The sequence below is a fragment of the Dreissena polymorpha genome, chromosome 10, assembly GCF_020536995.1.
Source record: "Dreissena polymorpha isolate Duluth1 chromosome 10, UMN_Dpol_1.0, whole genome shotgun sequence".
NCBI lineage: Eukaryota > Metazoa > Mollusca > Bivalvia > Myida > Dreissenidae > Dreissena > Dreissena polymorpha.
The window spans coordinates 30,614,482-30,637,653 of record NC_068364.1 but is presented as its reverse complement, the minus strand read 5'-3'; the positions used below and the strand labels follow the sequence as shown (position 1 = coordinate 30,637,653).

Genomic DNA, 23,172 nt, shown 5'->3' with positions numbered 1-23,172 from the left:
ATTTTGATTATACAATTTGTATGCATGTAATATATACATCTCATTCTGACTTGACCAAAGAATTTTCCCATGATAAAAGCTTTCAAAGAATAGGTATTTTAGTATTTTATATAATTTAAAGTGTTTTTCCCCTTTACTTTCAGACACTGTCCAAAGGTAACTCTTATATCGGACATAGTAAAAATCCAGTCCACAGACCTTAAAAAACTGTCAGTTTCTATCCAAACAATTCTGGAAGAAATGAGGAAACTTCAAGGCAACCAAGAGGCTAGCCTTCAGTATATGCAAAATTTCTTCGATGAGCAGTTACAAAAGATACATGAAACTCGGCGAAAAATAAATGCAGCATTAGACACGATTGAACAGAAGACACTGAATGAAATGAAAGATACACTGACAAAACTGCAAGCCTCTTGCAAAGATGATGTTGACAAATGTATCAGTCTTCAGGATGAATTGAAACAACTTCGAGATGCCATTCAGGACATAAGTGCTAAAAGCAAGCTGGAACTATCCTTTATAGCCACCTGGAAATGCAAGGACAAAATACAGCATTGTGAAACCTTTCTAAAGAAGAACTATCTTCAGGTTAGAGTTTCAATAACATTTCAGCCTAACAGTGAAATTGTACAGTACTTGTCTAAACTGTCAGGTCTTGGAAAGATTGACCACAGTACACAGACATTGAGGGTACAAGAGAATCCAAACAAGGTATTCACTGTGCAGGGAAAGTCTGCACATAATGTAAAAAAATATGATTCAATTGAATGCTATATCCGTGCCATCTGTGTCCTCCCAAAAGGACAGGTCCTTGTAGCAGACTATCGTAATAACACAATCAAGCTGCTTGACCAGCAGCACAAGGTGGTGAGTGACTGTAGAGTGACAAGCTCGCCATCTGATATGTGTCAGATCACACCCACTGAAGTGGCTGTGACTTTGAAAAGTGAGGTCCAGTTCATCACAGTCAACAACAGGAAACTGGTGGAAGGAAGGAAGCTTTAGTTACAGCATGAATGTAGAGGTATTGCCTGCCACCAGGATGACCTGTATATAACTGATCTGACAGCACTCTACAAGTACACACTGAGTGGGAAACAAGTCAGCAAAATATATGAGGATAAATCAGGTCCTTTGACAGGTAAGACTCAGAGTGGATTAATCTGGATATGATTAGGAATACGCCGAACAAATAGATTATAATGTACCATCAATGTATTAATTCAGCTGCAGTTAAGAATACATAGAGGATATTTGTTCATGTCAGTGTAATATCGTTTGTTATTTTACGAGCCACTCGTGAAAATATTATTTTTCAATGATCACGAGTGAAATAACAAACGATCTTACACTGACATAAACAAATTTTCTGTTTCTTTAATGCCCCTTTTTCAAGAAAGTAATTAACAGCTGTTTCCCTTTCGCTGAAAAGTTACCCTTTCTCGAAGTTTCTCCCATGGCGTGCCTCAATACATTTCAAAACACAAAATGATGTCATTAGTGTGACAAAATGACATCCTTATACCACCGAAATTCTCCAGTTAAACTATATTAAAATGTAAATAAACGGTGAAAAGCATAAAATAAGAACACAATTTGTGGGATTCGGTGGAATGTCGATTTTAATTCACTTGTGATCATAGAAAATATACTTAAATTTAGTTATGATAATCTAAAAATAGAAAGAGGAGTTCCGAAAATTTGTTGTTTTCACCGGTGAAAAGAACCATTTGTTTATTTTCACTGCTGTTATTTCACTGCAGAACTGTCATATTTTATCATTAGGTATAAAAGAAAAGTTAATATTTTTTTTATTTAGACATTCCCTGTATGCCATGTCTAAAAATGTATGTGAATTAAATTTATTTTAATGATATTAGATTTCATGGATAAGTTAAATCAGGGCTATTTGTTGGATCTTAAAAACTGTGTTGTTTTTTTAAGTCTGATAATTATATAAGACTTGAGGAATAACAATTTGGTAAAACATTTTATTTTGTGACTGAACGGAAAATACAAAAAAATATTTCTGTTGAATCATATTGATTTTATAGTAGATTCTGCATTTCTTTTTCTTTTCACTATTTGTAAGCTGTTTTTTTTCTAATAAATTATTAAATTACAAAAAAAAACATTAATCATACAATAACACTTAGTGAGATGTATGTGATAAAATTAATCAATACAATTTATTTTAATTTGTGATTGAACGGCAACTACACAAATGTCAGTTGAATCATATTGGTTTCACAGTAGACACCACATTCCTTCTTTTTTCTATTTGTAACCTGAGCTTTTCATTGTTGTTTTTGTAATTTAAATTTTCAATAAAAGGTGTTAACTTTTAATTTGATCAACTATTGATGAAACAATTTTATCAATTTCAATAACAACCATATCTATAGTTATTATTTTGTATGACAGTCATGTAAAATATTTCAATGTGTGTCAATGAATGTTTAATCATGTGTACATGTTTGGTATATTTATTATAACTGCATGTAGTTCCAACTAACACACATTACTAAGTATTGTTTCCTTCCATGCTTTGGTGAAAGACTTCAAATCTTAAAGCACAAACACAAGTCAAATATAAACAAGTCAACATAAACAGAAAACAAAACACTGGAACACAACTTTAATGATAATTATTATTATATAGTATCTGTTCTCTACCATTATTAATACAGTTTAAATAAGATTTCTAATTATCTACTAAATGTATATTTCAATATAGTGATGTTACTCTGTTTTGCAGTAATGAGGTGTGCTGTGTGTCCCACAGGGGACAAGTTGTACATCACAAACGACGACCATGACAAGGTCCTCACCCTGGCCAGGAATGGTTCAGTCCTGGCCACCTTCACTGACCCTGCACTAAAAGGACCAGAAGGTGTACACGTGACACCTGCAGGCCAGGTGCTGGTATGTGGATCCCTGTCACACACTATCATACAGGTGGACGATGAGGGCAGAAAGAAGCTGGCTATTCTTACTACAAAGAAGGATGGAGTGGTGTCCCCACATTCAGTCTGCTACAACAGACACACTGCGTCCATCCTTGTGGGAATGCTTGCCAGCAACAGTATCCTGGTGTTCAAAGTACAATAGCATAACGCTGCATGTATCATGATTGATGATTCAGATTATTTAATGCCATGGAATTATGTTGTGCATTAAAATATGTTTGTGTTATAATACTACATCAATGTAAGTATTATTACAGATGCATTTATTTTGTAAACAAATAATGTCATCAGTTGACAGAATATAAAGACTTTCTGGGATCATAAGAACTATTATAGAATATATTATATTGTTGCATCTATTACAATTGTTTTATATTTCTCTTTTACTTAACAAGGTGTCTAGAACTGCTAGACAAGTTTTAGTTCAGAATATAATGTCTGTAATTTACAAAGCATAAATAATATTTTGAATCTATATTTAGGCTGCCATTTCTTTTTACATAAATTAAAAAATTATTTAAGATTACTAAAAAAAAAATAATCATTGAATTTGAAGCATCATGGATGGTTTTGTTTCCTGCGCTGAAAAAAAACATTTCTTTTGTTATATTTAATTACATTTCAGCATTGCTGTCTAACAAAGGTTTCTATCTGAATTAATATCCAATGAAATTATGATATTTTATGTAAGTAGACCTAATTGAATAAATCTTCAATCAGCATGACCAATATGAAAAATGCATCAATACAGGATTTTGCTATAAAGAACCCGATTTTACAGTGTGAAACTATTTGATAAAGTTCAGATATGTTAAGCAGCTACAGCAGTTTGACACTGTCAACATAAATTCTTTTTGTGTGTACCCCTTTATATTGAGTTTAGTTTGAGCCTTTTTATTTTAGTTCGATCGCATAGAAAGCCTAAAGCTTATTTTAAACGCTCGAGTCCGTTTCATGGCCCTAGAAGCAGTATTTGGTATGTATTGAAAAGATCTTAAGAACGCTCCTACAATGGGGATCGAACCCGTGAACTCCCGGTCGCTAGGCAGACACCATATCCACTACGCCAAGGCGACCCTTTATATTTGTCAGAGCGTTTATATGTGCAGGCTGTGTTATCATATATTAAAATTAGTATTATATTGCATTCTGTGCTCTGGCATATATTATAGCAGGTTGTTGTTCCTTATTGTTCCTCATTGTTCCTAATTTACATTCCAACATATTGAAGTACCTATTTGACAAACGCCAGCATTCCGGCTGCAATTGTGGCATCTCTGTAAATGCAATAAATTACATCTTGCAGGTTATCAAGGTCAGTGCGCAGTCAGCAGGTTTAAATGTTATGTTGACATTATCCCATGTGCTTGACAAGAATCTTCTTTAAAAAAGATTTATGACTAAACAATGATTATCTTGCGCTGAACGCAGGAAATTTAGGTTAGACATTCAATTAATCAAAAATTGTGTTACCAGTGCTAGTTTTCCCAGACAAATACCATTCCATTTAGATAAATTGTGGGTGCCTGGAATTCATCTATATTTGTTGTTTGTTTTCATCTCATTTGTTTAAGTACATTCACTTTAATTTATTCTGAAAATAGTTAAATTTCTGAGGGATTTTCTTCTACAAAATTGATTGCTAAAATGAGTCAACTAACAACAACAATAATACCTAGAACGAAGATTGTATTTTATACCTATTTCTTACTCAGTTAAAGCAATTAGTAATGACACTATTATCGTTTGTGCATATTCTTGTACACTAATGCTTTATGCAGACATCATTGAGTAAACTAATACTAAATGTCTTGAATAATTGTGTATATAAATTATGATAATGTCAACTTTTTCTATACGTGCTTATATAAAAACACCATATTTTGCCAACCAGTGGGCAGAGTCTAAACTTCTCTGTCAACAATGAAGAATACTTCTTAGATACAAACAATATTTATAATAAATTTAAACAGTGAATGAACGTCTGATAAAGTTAGTGTTAATTAATTGGAGTTCAGCCTTCTCTCAAAGAAAAAACATTTTACATGATTAGTGCTGCAACCATACACCCAAAACCGTATTGCAATATATTGTCAGTTCAAAAACCCGTATTGCAATATATTGCAATATATTGCTTACTTGTACCAAAATTATAACTCACCAGATTATCACCAAAAACAACTTAATAACATGAACTTAACCTTTGTATTGTATGTTTATTGTGTTGTTAAACAACACTTTTTCCCTTGAAATTGTCTATAAAGTCAAACTCGGTGTTAGTTTCGTCTGCCATTTTGTGAACTATTATAAAAGCCGAAAAGAAGAATAATAACCCAAAAGAGATTTGTGGATGTTTAAAAGCCAGTTGTGTAACTTATCAGAATGCTGTTACATTATTCCTTTTGTTTACATAACATCAGTTTACATTTTTTTATTACGTAATTAATTGTGTTTTATTTTCCAATTTCCATAAGCTTCATCTTAAATTTTACAGTATGACATGTATAAGCAGATCGTATCGCAATACAATATGCGGATTGCGTATTGCGATATATACTGAAATACTGATATATTGTAGAAGCTCTAAAAATGATTATCACTGTAAATGGGTAAAGACAAAGATGGTTTCATTTATTTGTAAGTTTATCTGATTTTAACCAGATTCATATTCATATTCTGCTGTATAATGTGTGTCACTCTGTACATTTTACTGTAGTATCATGTAAGTGAAATTGATGATTTTAAAATGTATAAATATTAAAATAAAATTAGTACATTGAACAATAAAACTTGAAGTGTGAATGTTGTTCATAGTTGTTGATATTTTCCCCCAAACAGCGAACAAGGCGCTCAAATACAACCCCAAATCCGTGATATTCTGCTATTTTTCCCCAATAAAAAGGTGAGGCTTTACACCCTCCAAGTACAAAAACAACAAGCCAATTCGTTGAACTGATATCCCCCGCCAATATGCTTCTGGACACAAAAGTGTTATATTTGACACTCAAAATAGCATTTTTTTAAGATACAAAGGGCCATGACTCTGTTATTATCAGATGGTGTACAATGCCATTTGGCGTGCATCATCCAAGTATCCATATATATACTCATACCAAGTTTCAATGAAATCCGTCAATGCACTTCCAAGATATGGCTCCGGACGGACGGAAAGACGGACGGAAGGACGGACATCGCCAAACCAATATCCCTCCGCCAATGGCGGGGGATAACAACAACCTGGACCATGAGAGCACTAAACAGCCAACTATAAGACCAACAAATGGTTGAAATATCAATGTAACATTTAAGTGTCGTCCCCATGCAGTCAGCACAAGATAATCGTGGACGAAACTTTACGCATTAAGTCCAGTTTTTACAGAGCAATTATTGTTTTGTTCTGGTCTTATTTTATAATTATTTTGTTCTGGTCTTATTGAAGATGAGTTGGTTCCACACGTGAAATTTCAAATGTCAAGGTCATCATGAGAAATGCCAAGGCCAAACTTAAAATGTCAAGGACATACATGAAATGTCAAGGTCATCATGTGAAATGTCAAGGCCATACCTATGCCTCCGTTCTTGTAGACATGCTTCTATGTCCACGTTGTGTTTGAGAAACGTCATAAAATGTCAAGGACAAAATAATGTGAATCATCCAGACCACATGTCATAAATAAAGACCACATGTGAAATGTCAAGGGCATACCTGTGCCACCGTTCTTGTCCACCTGCTGTATGTCCACGTTGTGATTGAGGAAGGTCTCCAACACCTGGTCAGCCCCCTTGCCTGCTGCCCACATGAACGCCGTCCTGCCCTCCACGTCTGCTTCGTCTGTCACGTTGGCGCGAGACAGGAATACCTCTACTGTCTCCTGAATGAGAAAATAGGGCTTAAAGCTTGTGTTTAAAGTGTCATCCCAGATTACCCTGTGCAGTCCCCACAGGCTACTCAGGGACAACATTTTAAGATTGGAAAATGAACATTTCCACCATGTCCTGAATGGGATATGGTTGTTAACTTAACTAAAGCTACAAGTTATTCAGTGATTGTTTTGTCAGATTTGGAGCGTTATTTAGCCTCGTTCCCAGTCTCAGACAGTATACATTTTGACAAAATGTCAGCCACCAATTCCCAAGTAAAGGTTTTGCCCTTGACAGGAACACTTCCACCGTCTCCTGAACGAGAAATCAGGAGCTTAATACATGTGCGTTAAGTGTTGTCCAAGATTAGCCCGTACAGTTCAAACAGGCTAATCAGGGATGACACTTTCAGCCTAGACTGGACTTGTTGACTTAATAAAGCAGTCTGCACAAGCTAATTAGAGACAACACTTTCAGCCTAGACTAGACTTAATAAAGCAGTCTGCACAGGCTAATCAGAGACAACACTTTCAGCCTAGACTGGACTTGTTGACTTAATGAAGCAGTCTGCACAGGCTAATCAGGGACAACACTTTCAGCCTAGACTACACTGGTTGATTTAATAAAGCAGTCTGCACAGGCTTATCAGGGACAACACTTTCAGCCTAGACTAGACTGGTTGATTTAATAAAGCAGTATGCACAGGCTAATCAGGGACAACCTTTTCCGCCTAAACTGAATTTTAGTTTAGAAGGGACTTCCCTTAACAAGAGGGCCTGAAAGGCCAAAAGTCGCTCACCTGAGATAACAAGATATTATTGGGACAAATCTTCTGACCAAGTTTCACAAAGATCGGAAAATAAATGTGGCCTCTAGAGTGTTAACAAGATTTAACTGTAGCCCAGGGATCATATTTTTTTTCGGTTTTGTCAGTCCTAGACCGATTGGGGTCATGAAAGACTGATTGAAAATCCCAAACAGTCGGTCCGATTCTGTGTGCTAAAATTCCCATGTCATGAAATCGATTACACAGTGCACATGCTAACATACCCTAATTACATTCTTATCTCGATTAGGTGTGATAAACCATTCACTGCAGTCTCTAAACCGGTCAGGACCAGTTTATTGCGTGTCAGCCGACTAGTATCAGAGTATGACCCCAAGCAGCGAAAATTCGAGCGGTCGTGTATTAGTCAAGCGTGAATAACACCCTGTCAATATCAATCGATAATTTCACTGGCTTATACCGAGCACACTAATCCATCCGTAATGTGTACTCGTCCATGATAAAATCGTTGACAGTTACTTCGGAGATGAAAACTTCAATGTTCATAATCCTCGTGGAAAGTGTGCATTTCATGCATGATACAGTAAACTGTCATACAAACAAAGAAGAAAATGGGATATTCTGCAATAATTCATATTATTGTGGGCGGACCTTATACACTAAAAACACGCGCTGTAACTAAACAAAACATGCCGATATATTTTCCACCAGCGTAATAATCCGGCAATAAATAAATGAGAGTTGCGGAGCTGATTGACAGAAAAGCCGAAAGTTTTTATGGGCGGAACTTCACATAAAATAGTACACAAGACAAATAATATACATTGTATAAATCTTTAGTCAAAATCCTGTTAGAATCAAAATAATTGTGTACTTTATTGTTTGTTGTTGAATAACTCACGACAGGAAGTTTAGATGCGTGGTTTCAAATCACTCGTGCTTCGCACTTGTGATTTAATCCCTACGCATCTTAACTATCCGCCGTGGGTTATTTGACAACAAACTATAACGTACACGAATTATTTCTCAACTATTTGGTTTTGTTGTTGCCAGTATCCAATCTACGCACAGACATTTGTTAGTTTCAGTGCATGTATGTAAGCTATTATCGAGTCGACAATGATTAAAAACATCGGTATAGACTTACACAGATAAATAATATTGACAACGATGAAAATAAGTCAGATACAACAGCACACAAAACAACAATAAAAGAGAAAAAAAAAACCAATTGAGGAAACTCGTATGTTCCGTTTAAAAAAATGCCAAAGCCAATTAAACTTGTACATTTATTATACCACCTTCATTAATGGCAAAATCAGTGGTATATATGTTTACGTAATTTGTCATGATTTCGGATATAAAATTTTGGACACTCTTTCCCCATTTAAATCCAGACCGATTGATGTTGCGAGAAAATATGATCCATGCTATAGCCATATATGGAAAAATGCCCCGCCCCCTGGCAGCCATGTTTTTCAACCATCCGGCATCATTTTTAAACTCGTCCAACATATTATCGGGATGCATCAACGGACTAAGTTTCACAAAGATCATAAAATAAATGTGGCCTCTAGAGTGTTAACAAGATTTTACTATAGCCATATAAGGAAAAATGCCCCGCCCTTGGAAGCCATTTTTTCAAGCATACATAATTATTTTCCAACTCATCCAAGATATCATTGAGACCAATCTTCTGACTAAAGTTCATGAAGATTGGACACTAAATGTGGCCTCTAGAGTGTTAACAAGGTTTTACTATAGCCATATATAGCCATATAAGGAAAAATGCCCCGCCCCATGTGGCCATGTTTTTAAGTCCCAAAACAATTTCCGAACACATCCAAGATATCATTGGGACAAATCTTTTGACCAAGTTTCATGATGATCGGAAAATAAATGTGACCTCTAGAGTGTTAACAAGGTTTGACTATAGCCATATAAGGAAAATAGCCCCGCACCTGTGGTGGCCATGTTTTCAACCAACCGGCATCATTTTAAAACTCCTTGAAGATATTATTAGGATGAATCTTCTGACCAAGTTTCATAAAGATCGGACTATAAATGTGGCCTCTAGAGTGTTAACAAGATTTTACTATAGCCTTATAAAGCCATATAAGGAAAAATGCCCCGCCCCTTGCCGGCCATGTTTTTTTATGCAAACGTAACCATTTTGGAACTCATCCAAGATATCATTAAGACAAATCTTCTGACCATATTTCATCAAGATTGGACAATAAATGTGGGTTCTTGAGTGTTAACAAGGCTTTACTATATAGTCAATCTTGTATTACGAGACCACTCAAGGGATTATTCAAAAGTGGTCTCTTAATAAAATGGTCTTTAAATAAAAAAGGCCATTCTGGAAGAACGCTTACCCTCAATTTTAATCTATATGAAGGATAATCTCTTTTGTCCACAATGATTTTAACTTTTATAATAAAATGAATATAGACACAATACATAAACAATATTTTACTTATGTGTTTTATTTTTTCACTTATTATAAATTATCATTTATTTTAAATGAATTGTGTGTACATATTTATTTGCAAAAACAACAAAGAATTTGGCTAAAAATGTGCTGAGAAACGTTGCTAATCAGCCAGTGGAAGCCTTGAAACGTCTCAATTCCTTAGTCGGACGCAAATCTAAGGGCCTGAGCACAAATGAGAGGGTCTGACACAGGCATTCTCCTTGTTGTTGCATCCTTAAACCATGTTAACACAAGATCATTAATATCCTCGTTCCTCATGCACCTCGCGCGTTTTTTTCACCTGACACATTATTTTCCACGTCTTTAAGCACCTCGGCTTTACGCTTAGGAACGTTCTGAATTTGAGTTTTACCGGCTCAAAACTCATCTGCGATTTTACGTGCACTTTTACTCTTTGACAATTTCAAAACTCGAATTTTCTCGTTCAACGTTAATACTTTTCGTTTTGACATTTTAATTTCTGCATGTACGCTTAAGGATCTCTGACTCGATCATGATACATAATGAGCTGAACAAATTAAAACACGTCAATTGAAAACAAATAAACAGACCTGATTTGAAAATTTATTAAGTAAATTACAATGTGATTGGCTAACAAATATCTTCTTATTAGCATAATTACAAATTGGTAATGTACGGATTTCGACAGATGTTGCCGATTAATTGTTTATTTTCCGCACTTCTCAGGAAATGTTTGTCGCGTACAGTGCATTGTTTCTGCACCTGTTATCTTTACTCGAGAATAATCGGCGTTGTCTCTTAACGTTTCACATAGTAACTATTTAAGCTGTAGACTGTGCGTAATACGTTCCTATATTATTCAACTAAATAAATTGATACGCAGTCTACAACAATAGCTGTCAGAACTGGTCAACGAGACAAAGCATAATGATAATGGTTGGTGTGAAAACAAAGCAGAGGTGTAACAGAACATCTTATCGGCTTAGATAAACAATTAACACGGATTTGTCCCTGAAAGATCAATAGATTCACCACTTTTACCTCCTAGTGGTCGCTTAATTCAAGATTCGGACATCAAAATACACAAAAATCAGCGTTCGCTGGTCGCGTTAGACAAAAGTCGCTTAATACAATATCATTATATAGCGAAAAAGCTCCGTGGGGTTTCAAAACGGTCACATAAGACAAAGGTCGCTTAATTTAAGTGGTCGCATCCACAATATTGACTGTAGCCATATAAGGAAAAATGTTCCCCCCCCCCCTGGCGGTCATGTTTTTCAACCAACCGGCATCATTTTGAAATCATTCAAGGTATTATTGGGATGAATCTTCTGACCAAGTTTCATTAAGATTGGACAATAAATGTGGCCTCTAAAGCGTTAACAAGATTTTACTATAGCCATATATAGCCACATAAGAAAAAATGTCCCGTCCCTTGGCAGCCATGTTTTTCAAGAAAAGGTTACCATTTGTGAACTCATCCAAGTTATCAGTGGGACGAATCTTCTGAGCAAGTTTCATGAAGATCGGAAAATAAATGTGGCCTCTAGAGTGTTTACAAGGTTTTACTATAGCCATATAAGGTAAAATGCCCCGCGCCCTGGCGGCCATGTTTTTCAAACAACTGGCATCATTTTCGAACTCGTCCAAGATATTATTGGGATTAATCTTCTCACAAAGTTTTATGAAGATCAGACAATAAATGTGGCTTCTAGAGTGTTAACAAGATTTTACTATAGCCATATATAGCCATATAAGGAAAAATGCCCCGCCCCTTGGCAGCCATGTTTTTCAAGCAAACGTAACCATTTTCGAACTCATCCAAGATATCAATAAGACAAATCTTCTGACCATATTTCATGACTATTGGACAATAAATGTGGCCTCTAGAGTGTTAACAAGGTTATACTATAGCTATATAAGGATAAATGCCCCGCCCCCTGGCGGCCATGTTTTTTCAACCAAAGGGCATCATTTTTGAACCCGTCCAAGATATAATTGGGATGAATCTTCTGACGAAGTTTCATGAAGATTTGACAATAAATGTGACCTCTAGAGTGTTAACAAGATTTTACTATTACCATATATAGCCATATAAGGAAAATAGCCCCGCCCCCTGGCGGCCATGTTTTTAAACCAAAGGGCTTCACTTTCGAACTCCTCCAAGATATTATTGGGATGAATCTTCTGACCAAGTTTCATGAAGATCAGGCAATAAATGTGGCCTCTAGAGTGTAAAGAAGATTTTACTATGCCATATAAGGAAAAATGCCCCGCCCCTTGGCAGCCATGTGTTTCAAGCAAACGTAACCATTTTCGAACTCATCCAAGATATAATTGAGACCAATCTTCTGACCAAATTTCATGAAAACTGGACTATAATTGTGGCCCCTAGAGAGTAAACAAGGCAAATGTTGACGGCTTACGACACACGACGGACTAAAAGCGATCACAAAAGCTCACCATGAGCACGTTGTGCTCAGTTGAGCTAAAACAACTCAGATACATATGTTAACGACTCACGTCAAAGTTGTTTTGCGCTGCGTAGTGTAAAGGTGTGGCCCCGTTCTGGTCTGAACTCGAGAACTCCGCCTTGTTGTCCAACAGCAGGGATACAATCTTTGAATGACCTGGTCACGGAATACAAGACAACTTTGTTCAAAGTAAAATACTTGATAATATACTTGAGCCAAGCTCTGAGAAAACGGGGCTTTACTTATGTGCATGAAGTATCATTCCAGATTAACCTTTGCAATCTGCTTTTATGGAATTTACTTGGCAAAAATCCAGTTAATGCTGAAAGTGTCTTGTCCCTGATTGGCATGTGGGGTCTGCACAGGCTAATCTGGGACAACACTTTATGCACATGCATTAAGCCCCGTTTTACCATATCGAGGCTCATTTACAATAATTGGTTTTGCAATCTCTAACATAGTAAGTTGTTGGTTATTTAAGGGATTTATTGTGGTACCTTTGTGGTTTAGGGTGTTTCTTTGGGGTTTATTTTGTTTCTTTTAGGTTAATTGTGTTTCTTTGGAGTTTATTGTGTTTCTTTGGGGGGTATTGTGTTTTATTAATTACAAAAAATGAAAATGAGCATCTCTGTGGCAATACACAGGCTAATCTGGGACTTCACTTTCAGCCTGAACTGGATTTTCCCCTAGAGGAGATTTATTCTGACCAAACAATTACCATACATGTAACAGCGAATCACGTTAATGTTAGAGCAACTGTTAAAAACCTTGACAAAATGTTAAGGTTTTTGCATGACGCGGACGGCGGACACGACGACAGACACGACACGACGAGCTGGCTATAACAATACCTCGGGTTTTCTCCGAAAACAGCCAAGCTTGTAAATATTCAACAAGAGATGTGTTCGTCAGAAACACAATGCCCCCTACTCAGGGCTCGGCATTAAAGGTAGTCCGACTGTCCGGGACAACCAAATTGTTAGTCCGGACAAGTAAATAAAGAATTTTCTAGTCCGACGGGACAAGTGGTCATTATAATTGTATAACTTAGAAAAAATGCCTTTAAAGCCACTATTTCTGTGGAGATATCACTCAACTTTTCCGAGTATATTTTGTATACGTTTAATCGTCGAAGCCCGAGATATTCCGATAGTTCCATGTGATACTACACTGTACTGTTCACAAGGAAAGCAACCCTTCATATTTTTTTGGTTGCCAAGATAACAAGAATATTCTCCCTTGTAAAGAATATGCATTTTACGACACCGGTACACACCGATCTTACAGACAATTAACATAGTGACGTCCTCTCTATGTATAGAATGATTTTTTTTTAATATCAGTTAAGTACTGTACATGTACATCACTTTTAACATTTTCTGTTTGAATGTTGGCAACACACAAGTTTTTGTCTGGTATTATGGCTTTGTATAATATTTAAAAATCAATAATCTTGAGTTTTCCTGTTATTCTAGTCAGTTCTTTTTGTATTAAAATTGCCTACAATTATGTTTACATGTATTTTGAACAATTCAAGTCTTTATAATTTGAGCATTTTGTATTATTTCATTATTTTGCAAAGTAATGAGCAGAATAAGATATAATGGTCAGGACAAATTGCTATTTGGTCAGGACAAGTGAAATTATGGTCTACGTGTCCGACAGGACAAGTGGCTTCAAAAGTTAATGTCGAGCCCTGCCCCTACTGCGCCTCTTTGAAATATTTTTTTTTACCTTTGACCTTGAAGGATGACCTTGACCTTGAACTTCCACCACTCAAAATGTGCAGCTTCATGAGATACACATGCATGCCAAATATCAAGTTAATATCTTCAATATTGCAAAAGTTATGGCCAATATTTAAGTGTTTTTTTTCGGACGGGTGGACAGACTGACATACTGACTGACTGACTGAAAGTTCAACTGCTATATGCCACCCTACCGGGGGCATAAAAATTGCCAAATGACATCAATATTTTGCTCAAATGGCTTAGATGTTGCTGATATTTGTCAGTTGATCATATCATATTAATTTATCGCTAAACCCTGTTTGGCAATTTACTAGCTGAGTGTAACTAATTATTTTATAATTTGAAGCATAAATGACAAATAAACATACAGGTAGTCGATATATACAAGCGAGCCATATACTGGGAAAACTAGGCTTAAAGCATGTGCGTAATGTGTTGCTTCAGGTTAGGCGGAAAGTGTTGTACCTTTGTGGGATCACACTTTGGGCACATGTCTCCAGTCCAGTTTTCCTAGAACAAGGTTTAAATGTTGTTAGCACAGGTTGGTACTGTACTCACCAGTGCCTTAACGACGGCCTTATTTCCATCAGCGACCACTAAATATAGGGCAGTCCTTCCCTCATAATCCTGCCAGTTTATCTGGGAAAACTGGTTCAATAGAAACAAGTTCAATTTATTGAAGTTATTTGTATAAATATGGAAAATTGTATTTCAGCCTCACTCTGAGAAAACTGGGCTTAATGCATGTGCGTAAAGTGCCATCCAAGATTAGCCTGTGCTGTCCACACAGGATAATCACAAGAAGACGCTTTCGTTTTTTTTTGGGGGGGGGGGATTTTGTGTTTGAAGTCTAGTCCAGGCGGAAAGTTTCCACAATTAGTGTCATAAAAAATAAACCACAGTTACCAAAATAAGCCACAGTTCCAAAATGAGGCACAGATACCAAAATGAGCCACAGTTACTAAAATGAGGCACAGATACCAAAATGAGGCACAGAAACCACAATAAGCCACAGTTACCAAAATGAGCCACAGTTGCAAAAATGAGCTACTTTTACCAAAAATTAGCCAGTTACCAAAATAAACACATTTACCAAAATGAGCAACAGATACCAAAACGAGCCACACTTTCCAAAATCAGCCAGTAACTAAACTGAGCTAAATGTGTAACAGTTACCAAAATGAGCCTGACGCAGTTGACAGCCTCTGCATCTCAACTACTGGCTGCCCAGTGGAGTGGCGTCTTTCCCTCAATGTCCGGGATGCCTTTGTTGGAGTCCTGAGATGAAAAAGAGCAAAGTCTGAGCATTTATCTTTAATTCTTTTAACATATTTTACTTCCAATCACAAATAATAAAATAGTTAAAAATTCAAAAAACCAGACATACATATTGAAAAAAGGGTTAGACCTAATGTTCTGCAACATTATAAAAATTCTTTCCCTGATCTTTTATCACGATTGTTTAATCTCCTCTGGATTTATTTTTGAAAGAACATTATTCATACATTGATGATCAGAAAACATTAGCATGACCACTGTTCAATATCATAAACATCATGCACATTCCATTTTAATGAAATTGCTTAACTTAGTATTTTCATCCACATTTTCATTTACAAGTGGATGTGCCCAAAGCATGCCTGCGTATAAAACACAACAGTTTACGGGTATATTGTTTACCTGTTCAATTAGTATATTTTCTGAGGTATCAATTTTGGTCCATTTTAACTAACTTGACATCATATTCTCACACTATCAACTAATTAAACCAACCCGATACACAATTATAAACCCTTTACCACTCAGATGTCGACTTTGATGCGTTTGTAGTCCCTTAGAAAATATAATTGGGCGATGCTCTGTTAACACGGGGTTTAATGCATGTGCATAAAGTGTAGTCCCAGATTAGCCTGTGTGGACAGGGACGACACATTCCTTTTTATTATATTTTAGGCTTCAACAAATATTTATTGTAGTGTAGAGGTTGGTAATACAAATGTATATAGTCAAATGACTTAATAACAATACAAGTGTGAGGTTATATATTTAATAGCATTCTAATGAAGCTTCAATCTACAACTACTAATAATTATTTTTACCCCAAGCAATACATACAAGAGACTGAATGTGCGGGATGTCTGCATCTATGTTATAAGTAACCCTTGGGTATTTTAATTAGCTATAGCCTGTATCTATGTATCTGGATCATGGGACATTTGGGTAAAGAAATGTGCAACGGACGATGTGTGCCGCGTTACGAAGCCCTTACGACGGGCGTTTGACGCGCGACATCTGGAGGGCCCGCCCCCCCCCCCCCCCCTGCGACCGATTTTAATGTTGAAATCTTATACCTTATCTGTGATATATACCTGCAAATAAATATTAGTTATATCATACAAAAAAAACGAAGGACAAATAACTCCTTTTTAAGACAGTGTTTGGTTGTGGTTCGTGTGCATGGCATTTCTCATCATAGGCGCTCGATGGCAATGTTTTCTTTTTTTTAGTGACCGGTTTTGTTTAGTAAAATGCATAATGCATACATACATACATATCCGGTTGGGGCCGCAAGATGGATCAGCTTCTAATATCCCCTCATGTTTGTTAACAAACACCTACTTAATTAATAAAAATCTTCAGACAAAACGTCTTCTTGAAAAAGTTGGACTTTGTACATAGATATTGACGTTTTGTCGGAAGAATTTTATTAATTTAGTAGGTGTGTGTATTATGATAAACAACGGGTTGCTGAAAAAAATAATAAAAAACATTGCCATCGAGCGCCTATGTTTCTCATCATCGATATTTTTAAAACCATGCAGATTCTATCTATCTATCTTTTAATACTGCTGGACACTACGTGTCAGTGCAAGAATACAATGTTTAAAAGCATTGAAAAGGAGACTTCAAAGCATGAAGATAAGGTGAAGATAAAAGTGTGATAGTGTTATACAAGAAGAAACATATGTATAGGTTAAAAGTTGTTAAAAACACTGTTTTGTGCATTCAGGGACGATTCATGATGATAAATAATATAATTTCTGAAATAGAGCCCTGAAAAGTTTGTGATATATGGAAAGACAGTCAGACAGACTGACGGACGACAATGCCAAATATATATCCCTCTGTCTTTGGTGGGGGTAAAAATAATATGTTCTCTATTTCTTTTTCTTTCCTCCATTATTTTATCTTTCGTTCGAATTCTTTTCATCGTCCATTAGCATTCCTCAATAGCAATCTCGGGAATTTCAATCGACCAATCAAAGCGTACCTCTTAAAGCGGCCTTGGTTACAACTTCACTATGGCGGATTGAAAACTTGCCAAAACAATAAGAATTGATAGAATATAATGTGTACGCCTTTGTTTCATTCAAAACAATAGTGTTTATAGTTGTGGTTGATTATTCACAATTATTTACTCCACCTAGTAAAAGCCAGAAGTGGTTTCTTCGACGACTACATCCAGATTCAACTCTTATTCTGTATAAAGAAAATGGTGAGTGATTTTTTTTATATCTTCACACAATTTGTTTAGATTTCTTACAACCTAACACTTCACAGATTTTATTTGTCTTTCGAATCCATTTACTGTTCATGATATTGTTTAACAACAAATCCTGTGTTTACTTGTTTTTATGTACTTTAATGAGACGTGGTGCATTCAAAGCAGTGAAATGTAGCCACTTTTCCTGTTGGTTCGGCCACCTACGCATTCAAACTCGCGCATGTGTACAATGAACGTCAGCATTATGAAGAAAAATGTGAGATTTAAAAAGGAAAATATCCATGTTTCATTAAACAATGAAATAAATCATCAACAAACATGCGTTACATCAAAAAACTTTTATGTTGAAGTTGACAGCTGGAAGTCAATATCTGCTAGAAGTTTTCCTATAGGTTGGTGAATTCGATTGGTCGAAAGCACGCGCTCTACTGTGAGGCTCTGTGTGGGGAAATTGCTGAGACAAACGCAGAGTCTTTCATTTCTCTATCTTGCAATTACTTTATCCTCTATACATAATGAACTTATTTAACAAATAACGTATTAAGTATAAACATTGAACGCATTCAAATGATACATTCAAGCGAATGTAATGAATCAATAATTGTCAGCATTGAACGATTTTACAATTATTAATAAATGCATAGCATAAACGGTGCAAAACAAATTTTAAATTTAACAAAAGTGTGGGCAACGGAAACTGTCTCCTTTTTGCAGAACCGATTTTGTATGGCAGAAGGAGAGGTGGACCCAATGCCCACGCTCGTCGCACTGCCCCCAATTAGCGATTTTTATGTGCGGCCTCGTGTCCAGATTTGGGGGACTAAATTGTTTACATACGCATCAGTTTTCGGAATCGTCCGTGTCCGATTCGGTATCAGAGTCTTCTCTAACAATTTTGGCGTGCAACTTTTGTATGCCACGTGTTGACAGCATCGGGCTTTTACACATCATCTGGCTTTGAGATGTAACGGCATTGGCATTTTTCTTGGCGTCGAACATCTCCACCTCTTCAATGTATGCATCACTTGTAATCAATTTCCCGCCAGGTTTTGGTTTCGCCGACATTTTCTTTTGGCATCTGCACGTGGTAGGGGTTGGTGACTCTGTTTTTGCCCGGTGATACTCTTCAACTGCCTGCTTGCCAGCCCGTTCTGCTTGTAACTTCTGAAGAGGCGTCGAGTCTCGGAATGACTCGCATGGCACGAGCTTTTCTGAAGGCACCGCATTCTTGTTTAGTGGGTACACACCGGCCTTCCTGAAGGCTGACACGATGTTCCAAGTGCTAAGTGCCTTCATGTAAGCGCTTCAAGCCATTCCAGCAACTTCATACTTCGTTACCACTTTCCCGGGGTTGGCCTTCATGTACGAAGCACATCCGCTGTAGTACAATCGCTTGAATGGACCAAACACACCTACGTCAAGCGGTTGAAGGATATGAGACGTATGCGCTGGCAAACAGAACAGATGAATGTTTCTCTCGCGGTCCCATTTCATCATCTCCGTTGACGTGTGCGTTGTGTGTCTGTCGAGTAATAATATCACGGGTTGACTGCCATCACCCCTAATGATATTTGTCAAGAAATGATTTTCAAGGTAGTCCTTGAATGTCGAGGTCGTTGACCAGCCTGTTTCAGACATTGTGACTTTCACACCTGGCGTCAGGTCTTTCGCCAGATTTTCATTGGTTCTCTTCCCTGCAGTTATGAACCTTAAGATATCAACATTTGAAGATATTTATCATAATTTATGTTTTAATTGAATTGATTAAATCTGATTATATTTACTGCTTGTAACACTTAATTAATGAAAGCATATTCTCATGTATTAAATGTCTTTACTAATTTACTAATTGGGCTAACTGAATGTATACTGTTATATTAAGTATTAAAGCAGTTTTATGAAGTTAGAATTGAACTTATGTTGGTGATATTGTTCGTAAAATATTTTCATATTCGTTTGTTAATCGTATTATTATCAACCTTTAAATATTAAATATGGCGGAAGGTGATTTCCAGACGCACTGGCGCATGCGATCAGCATGGTTGTCGCTGAGCGTGGTGATGTTACTGCCTGTGCCTTTTCATGCACAGGAGAGATTATATTAGGGGGACGATGCTCTGGATAGATTCCGGTTTCATCGAGATTAAAAATGCAGTCCGGCCTCTCTTGTATCCCGTATTCGCCACAGACGCCTCTAGATTGTTGAAGAACTGCTCAACAAACTCTGGGGTTGAGTATTTTGCCCTGTTTGACTCCAGTGCTGATGGTTTGAGGGTAGAGATCCTTGATTCCCACCGTGTAAGGAACCCATACAGCCAGCAGTTGCTTAGTGTTTTTTCTGAATCACGCTTCCCTAGGTGGTGCGCCAATTCACCACCCAACGTCTGCATGGCTGTATTGCTTAACCCATAGCCACGCCTTGCGTAATTTTCAGCATGCTCAACAATGCCTAACTCTTCGTCATGTGTAAAAATTGTCTCCTTCAGAAACTTGTTGGGATCTACACGTCTGCTAATCGTATCTCTTAATGTTTGATAGGGGATGGAATATTGAAGTGCCACTCGACACACATATAGATTTTTCATCTTAACATCATCTACTGCTTTAAGCAGAATATCGGGGTCGTATGCTCTATACCCGCCATGGTATCTCTGAGGTTTGGCCTACAACGTTAACAAATCCGCGTGGCGTTAATAAGATTTTAATTGATTTTCGTGTGGATACCATAAACCCCTTAATGGGCCTCTATAATATAACAACGCCGATCTGAGTCAATAATGTACAGTAAAATGACCTTGACAGATGCGAGCATAGGAACCTATCATGTTTTGATTTCGACCGAATTTTCGCAGTTTTACGCATGCTCGGTAAACGTTTAGAGTTCCGGTCATTTACGAAATTCTGCGAAATGACATGTTGTTTATTACTTCGTTATAGGTTGAAGACCATAATGTCAATATTTGACTAATTTTATTTAGAAGAAAAAAAGTAATGCGTCTATTTAATATTTTCATCTGTTATAAACTGTTTACAATAAGGAAATTGTTAAAACAAATGTTATCAATAGTATCTTAATATATTTTTTCCGGGAGATTATTTAAAAAATGTTTACGGCATTCGGCCTTTTGAGTGTATACATATGTATAAATTGTGTGTTTGTTATTACATTGTTTCCTCTTTTTAATAAACAATCGAATTTTGCATTGACTATTATCTGAAACGTTTTCTGTAAGAACGTATGTCAATTTGATATAAAAAAGTATATGACGAATACAGCACGTATATGTACTTATTAATGAACTAGTTGTTTGTAGTTGAACTGAATTCGCTTTCTTGAACGATAGGGGGGTAACCGCTAAAAGAATTCAGCCATCACAGTTGATCTACAAAGACAACAACGACAGTAACATCATCTACTACTATTACTACTTCTATTACTAGTACTGTAACTCCTTATACTTACCAAGCACAACATTTTATACTATTACTACTTGTTACTGAACTCTTGGTTGCGTCTATTATAAGCAGCGTTTAGTTCATTTATTGTATATTAAAGTTATTAGATGTCAATGCCAGAACACACATTATTTTACACTTTTGTTCGAGTTCTCAGATTTTTCACGGCTTTCACTTCTTTATGTTGATTAAGGTTTATTAAACCTTTTTTAAAATTTTGTTCCCATAGCGTGGCGGTTTTGTTTTGATTTCCAGCTGTTGAATGGTTCCGTTTTTGGTCAAGAAAATGTTGTGGTTTTGTTTTGACTACCACCTTTTTTACGGTTGTGTTCGGGTTACTCCAGAATAATGGTTTAGTTTTGGTTCCCATTTGTTTGGTTTCCAAATATTTAACGGTTTTCTTAATGAATACTAAAGTAATCTTTTGTTGTGTTGCCCGGCTCCGCCAAGCAGATTGTTTACCCGATGACCGGTATAGGCGGAACGTAATCCGCGGAACCAGCTCGAAGTGGAAACAGTCTGAAAGAATGCGATGGCTTGAAGGAAATGACGCCATAATAGCGAATATTCTACAAGAAACTATGCATGAGCATTATTTAGTATGTAGGTATTCACATTATTCTTTTTTATTATTGTTATTGTTTCAAATGACAAGAATTTACGGTACTATTACAAATCATATTACACAAACTGAGTCAAGCGAGTGGCCAATTTAAGTCATGCCACATAACTTTACGTTCTAGACAGATTCCTTTGTCAAGAAGATTAAAAATGGTGATCGGATCTTAACAGAGTATCTATTATGTGGACAAAACAATATCAGGTGAGCCCAGAAAATGACCCCCTGTGTGTACAAACAGTATTCATTAGAGGTCGTCACTCAGTATACAATGAGCAAACAGTGCCATTGCAGGGGGAATAGGCTATGTCCATCATCCGGTACGTAAGAAGTACAATTCACTCAAAAGGGCCTTACTTCAGCTCATTACCTTTTATGTATACCTAAACAATATCACGACAGGGAAATATACTCAAGGAATCACTCTGTATATACTAACACCGAGAAGTTCAATTAAATATGAGGCCGTCACTCATTTAATTACCTGTTATGTAGACCAAACAGAGCCATGTCAGAGGCCACAACTCGGCCAATCAACGTTATCGTCTTTGCGTCAATTACCAGCATAATTGCTACAGATATATATAATCATTGTGCTTAACATATTTAATTGTTTATTATGCATATACATACATGTAGATGCATTTTGATACCCACTTTCGAAAAATATATACGTGTAAAAGTAAAGAACATTTGTTAAGTGATGTGTATAACAAGACAATACCGTTTAACCATTGGTTTTGGCTTCAGGTAAACATAATCTTGTTGGTTAACATATTTGAATCTACATAAATGTGCATGCATTTTAATAGCCACCATCGACAACTTTATTTAAGAAATTTACATCTATTTATCGATGAGTTTCACAGGATAATATTGTCGAACGTTTTGGCGATTGGTTTAGGCACACTTTAAAATTCGTTAGAAGACATGAACATTTATATAATTGGGTAAATACGTTCAATGAAGTAAGTTCATCGCAACAAATATAAACACATTGAAACTCATGTTACATGAGCATGAAATAAATCTTATCATCGTGTTGTTTTACAATTTATGGCACCTTTACATTTTCAAAACATTAGACGAAAGACACACGCTAACAATTAAGATAGACACACATAAAAACATAATATTATAAGCGAATTCTTTATAAGGGCTTTCAGCAACGAATGATCGCTTTGCACATATGCAGACACTTATGACTTAATGATGAATGTAGGGATCGATAAGACAGCTGTAACATGACTAAAAAGTACATGTTCAATAAACACCTTTATTGCATAATCGTA

The 23,172-nt window shown here is 36.3% G+C and overlaps 1 protein-coding gene and 1 pseudogene across 2 annotated transcripts in view; one reads left to right on the top strand and one right to left on the bottom strand.

The window, feature by feature from the left end:
• Positions 1 to 5,771, top strand: part of LOC127847629 (transcription intermediary factor 1-alpha-like) — a 194,382-nt gene extending 188,611 nt beyond the window's left edge. The window contains exons 3-4 of one of the 2 annotated variants that reach the window (XM_052379665.1): positions 144 to 1,141; positions 2,759 to 5,771. In XM_052379665.1, the coding sequence (XP_052235625.1) occupies positions 144 to 1,005 (862 nt within the window). In that variant the 3' untranslated portion in view covers positions 1,006 to 1,141; positions 2,759 to 5,771. The remainder of the gene's footprint in view (positions 1 to 143; positions 1,142 to 2,758) is intronic. The other variant, XM_052379666.1, reaches the window with a different exon arrangement.
• The window catches only part of LOC127849008 (inversin-like), a 40,180-nt pseudogene extending 21,079 nt beyond the window's left edge, over positions 1 to 19,101 (bottom strand).
• Positions 19,102 to 23,172: the final 4,071 nt, after the last annotated feature.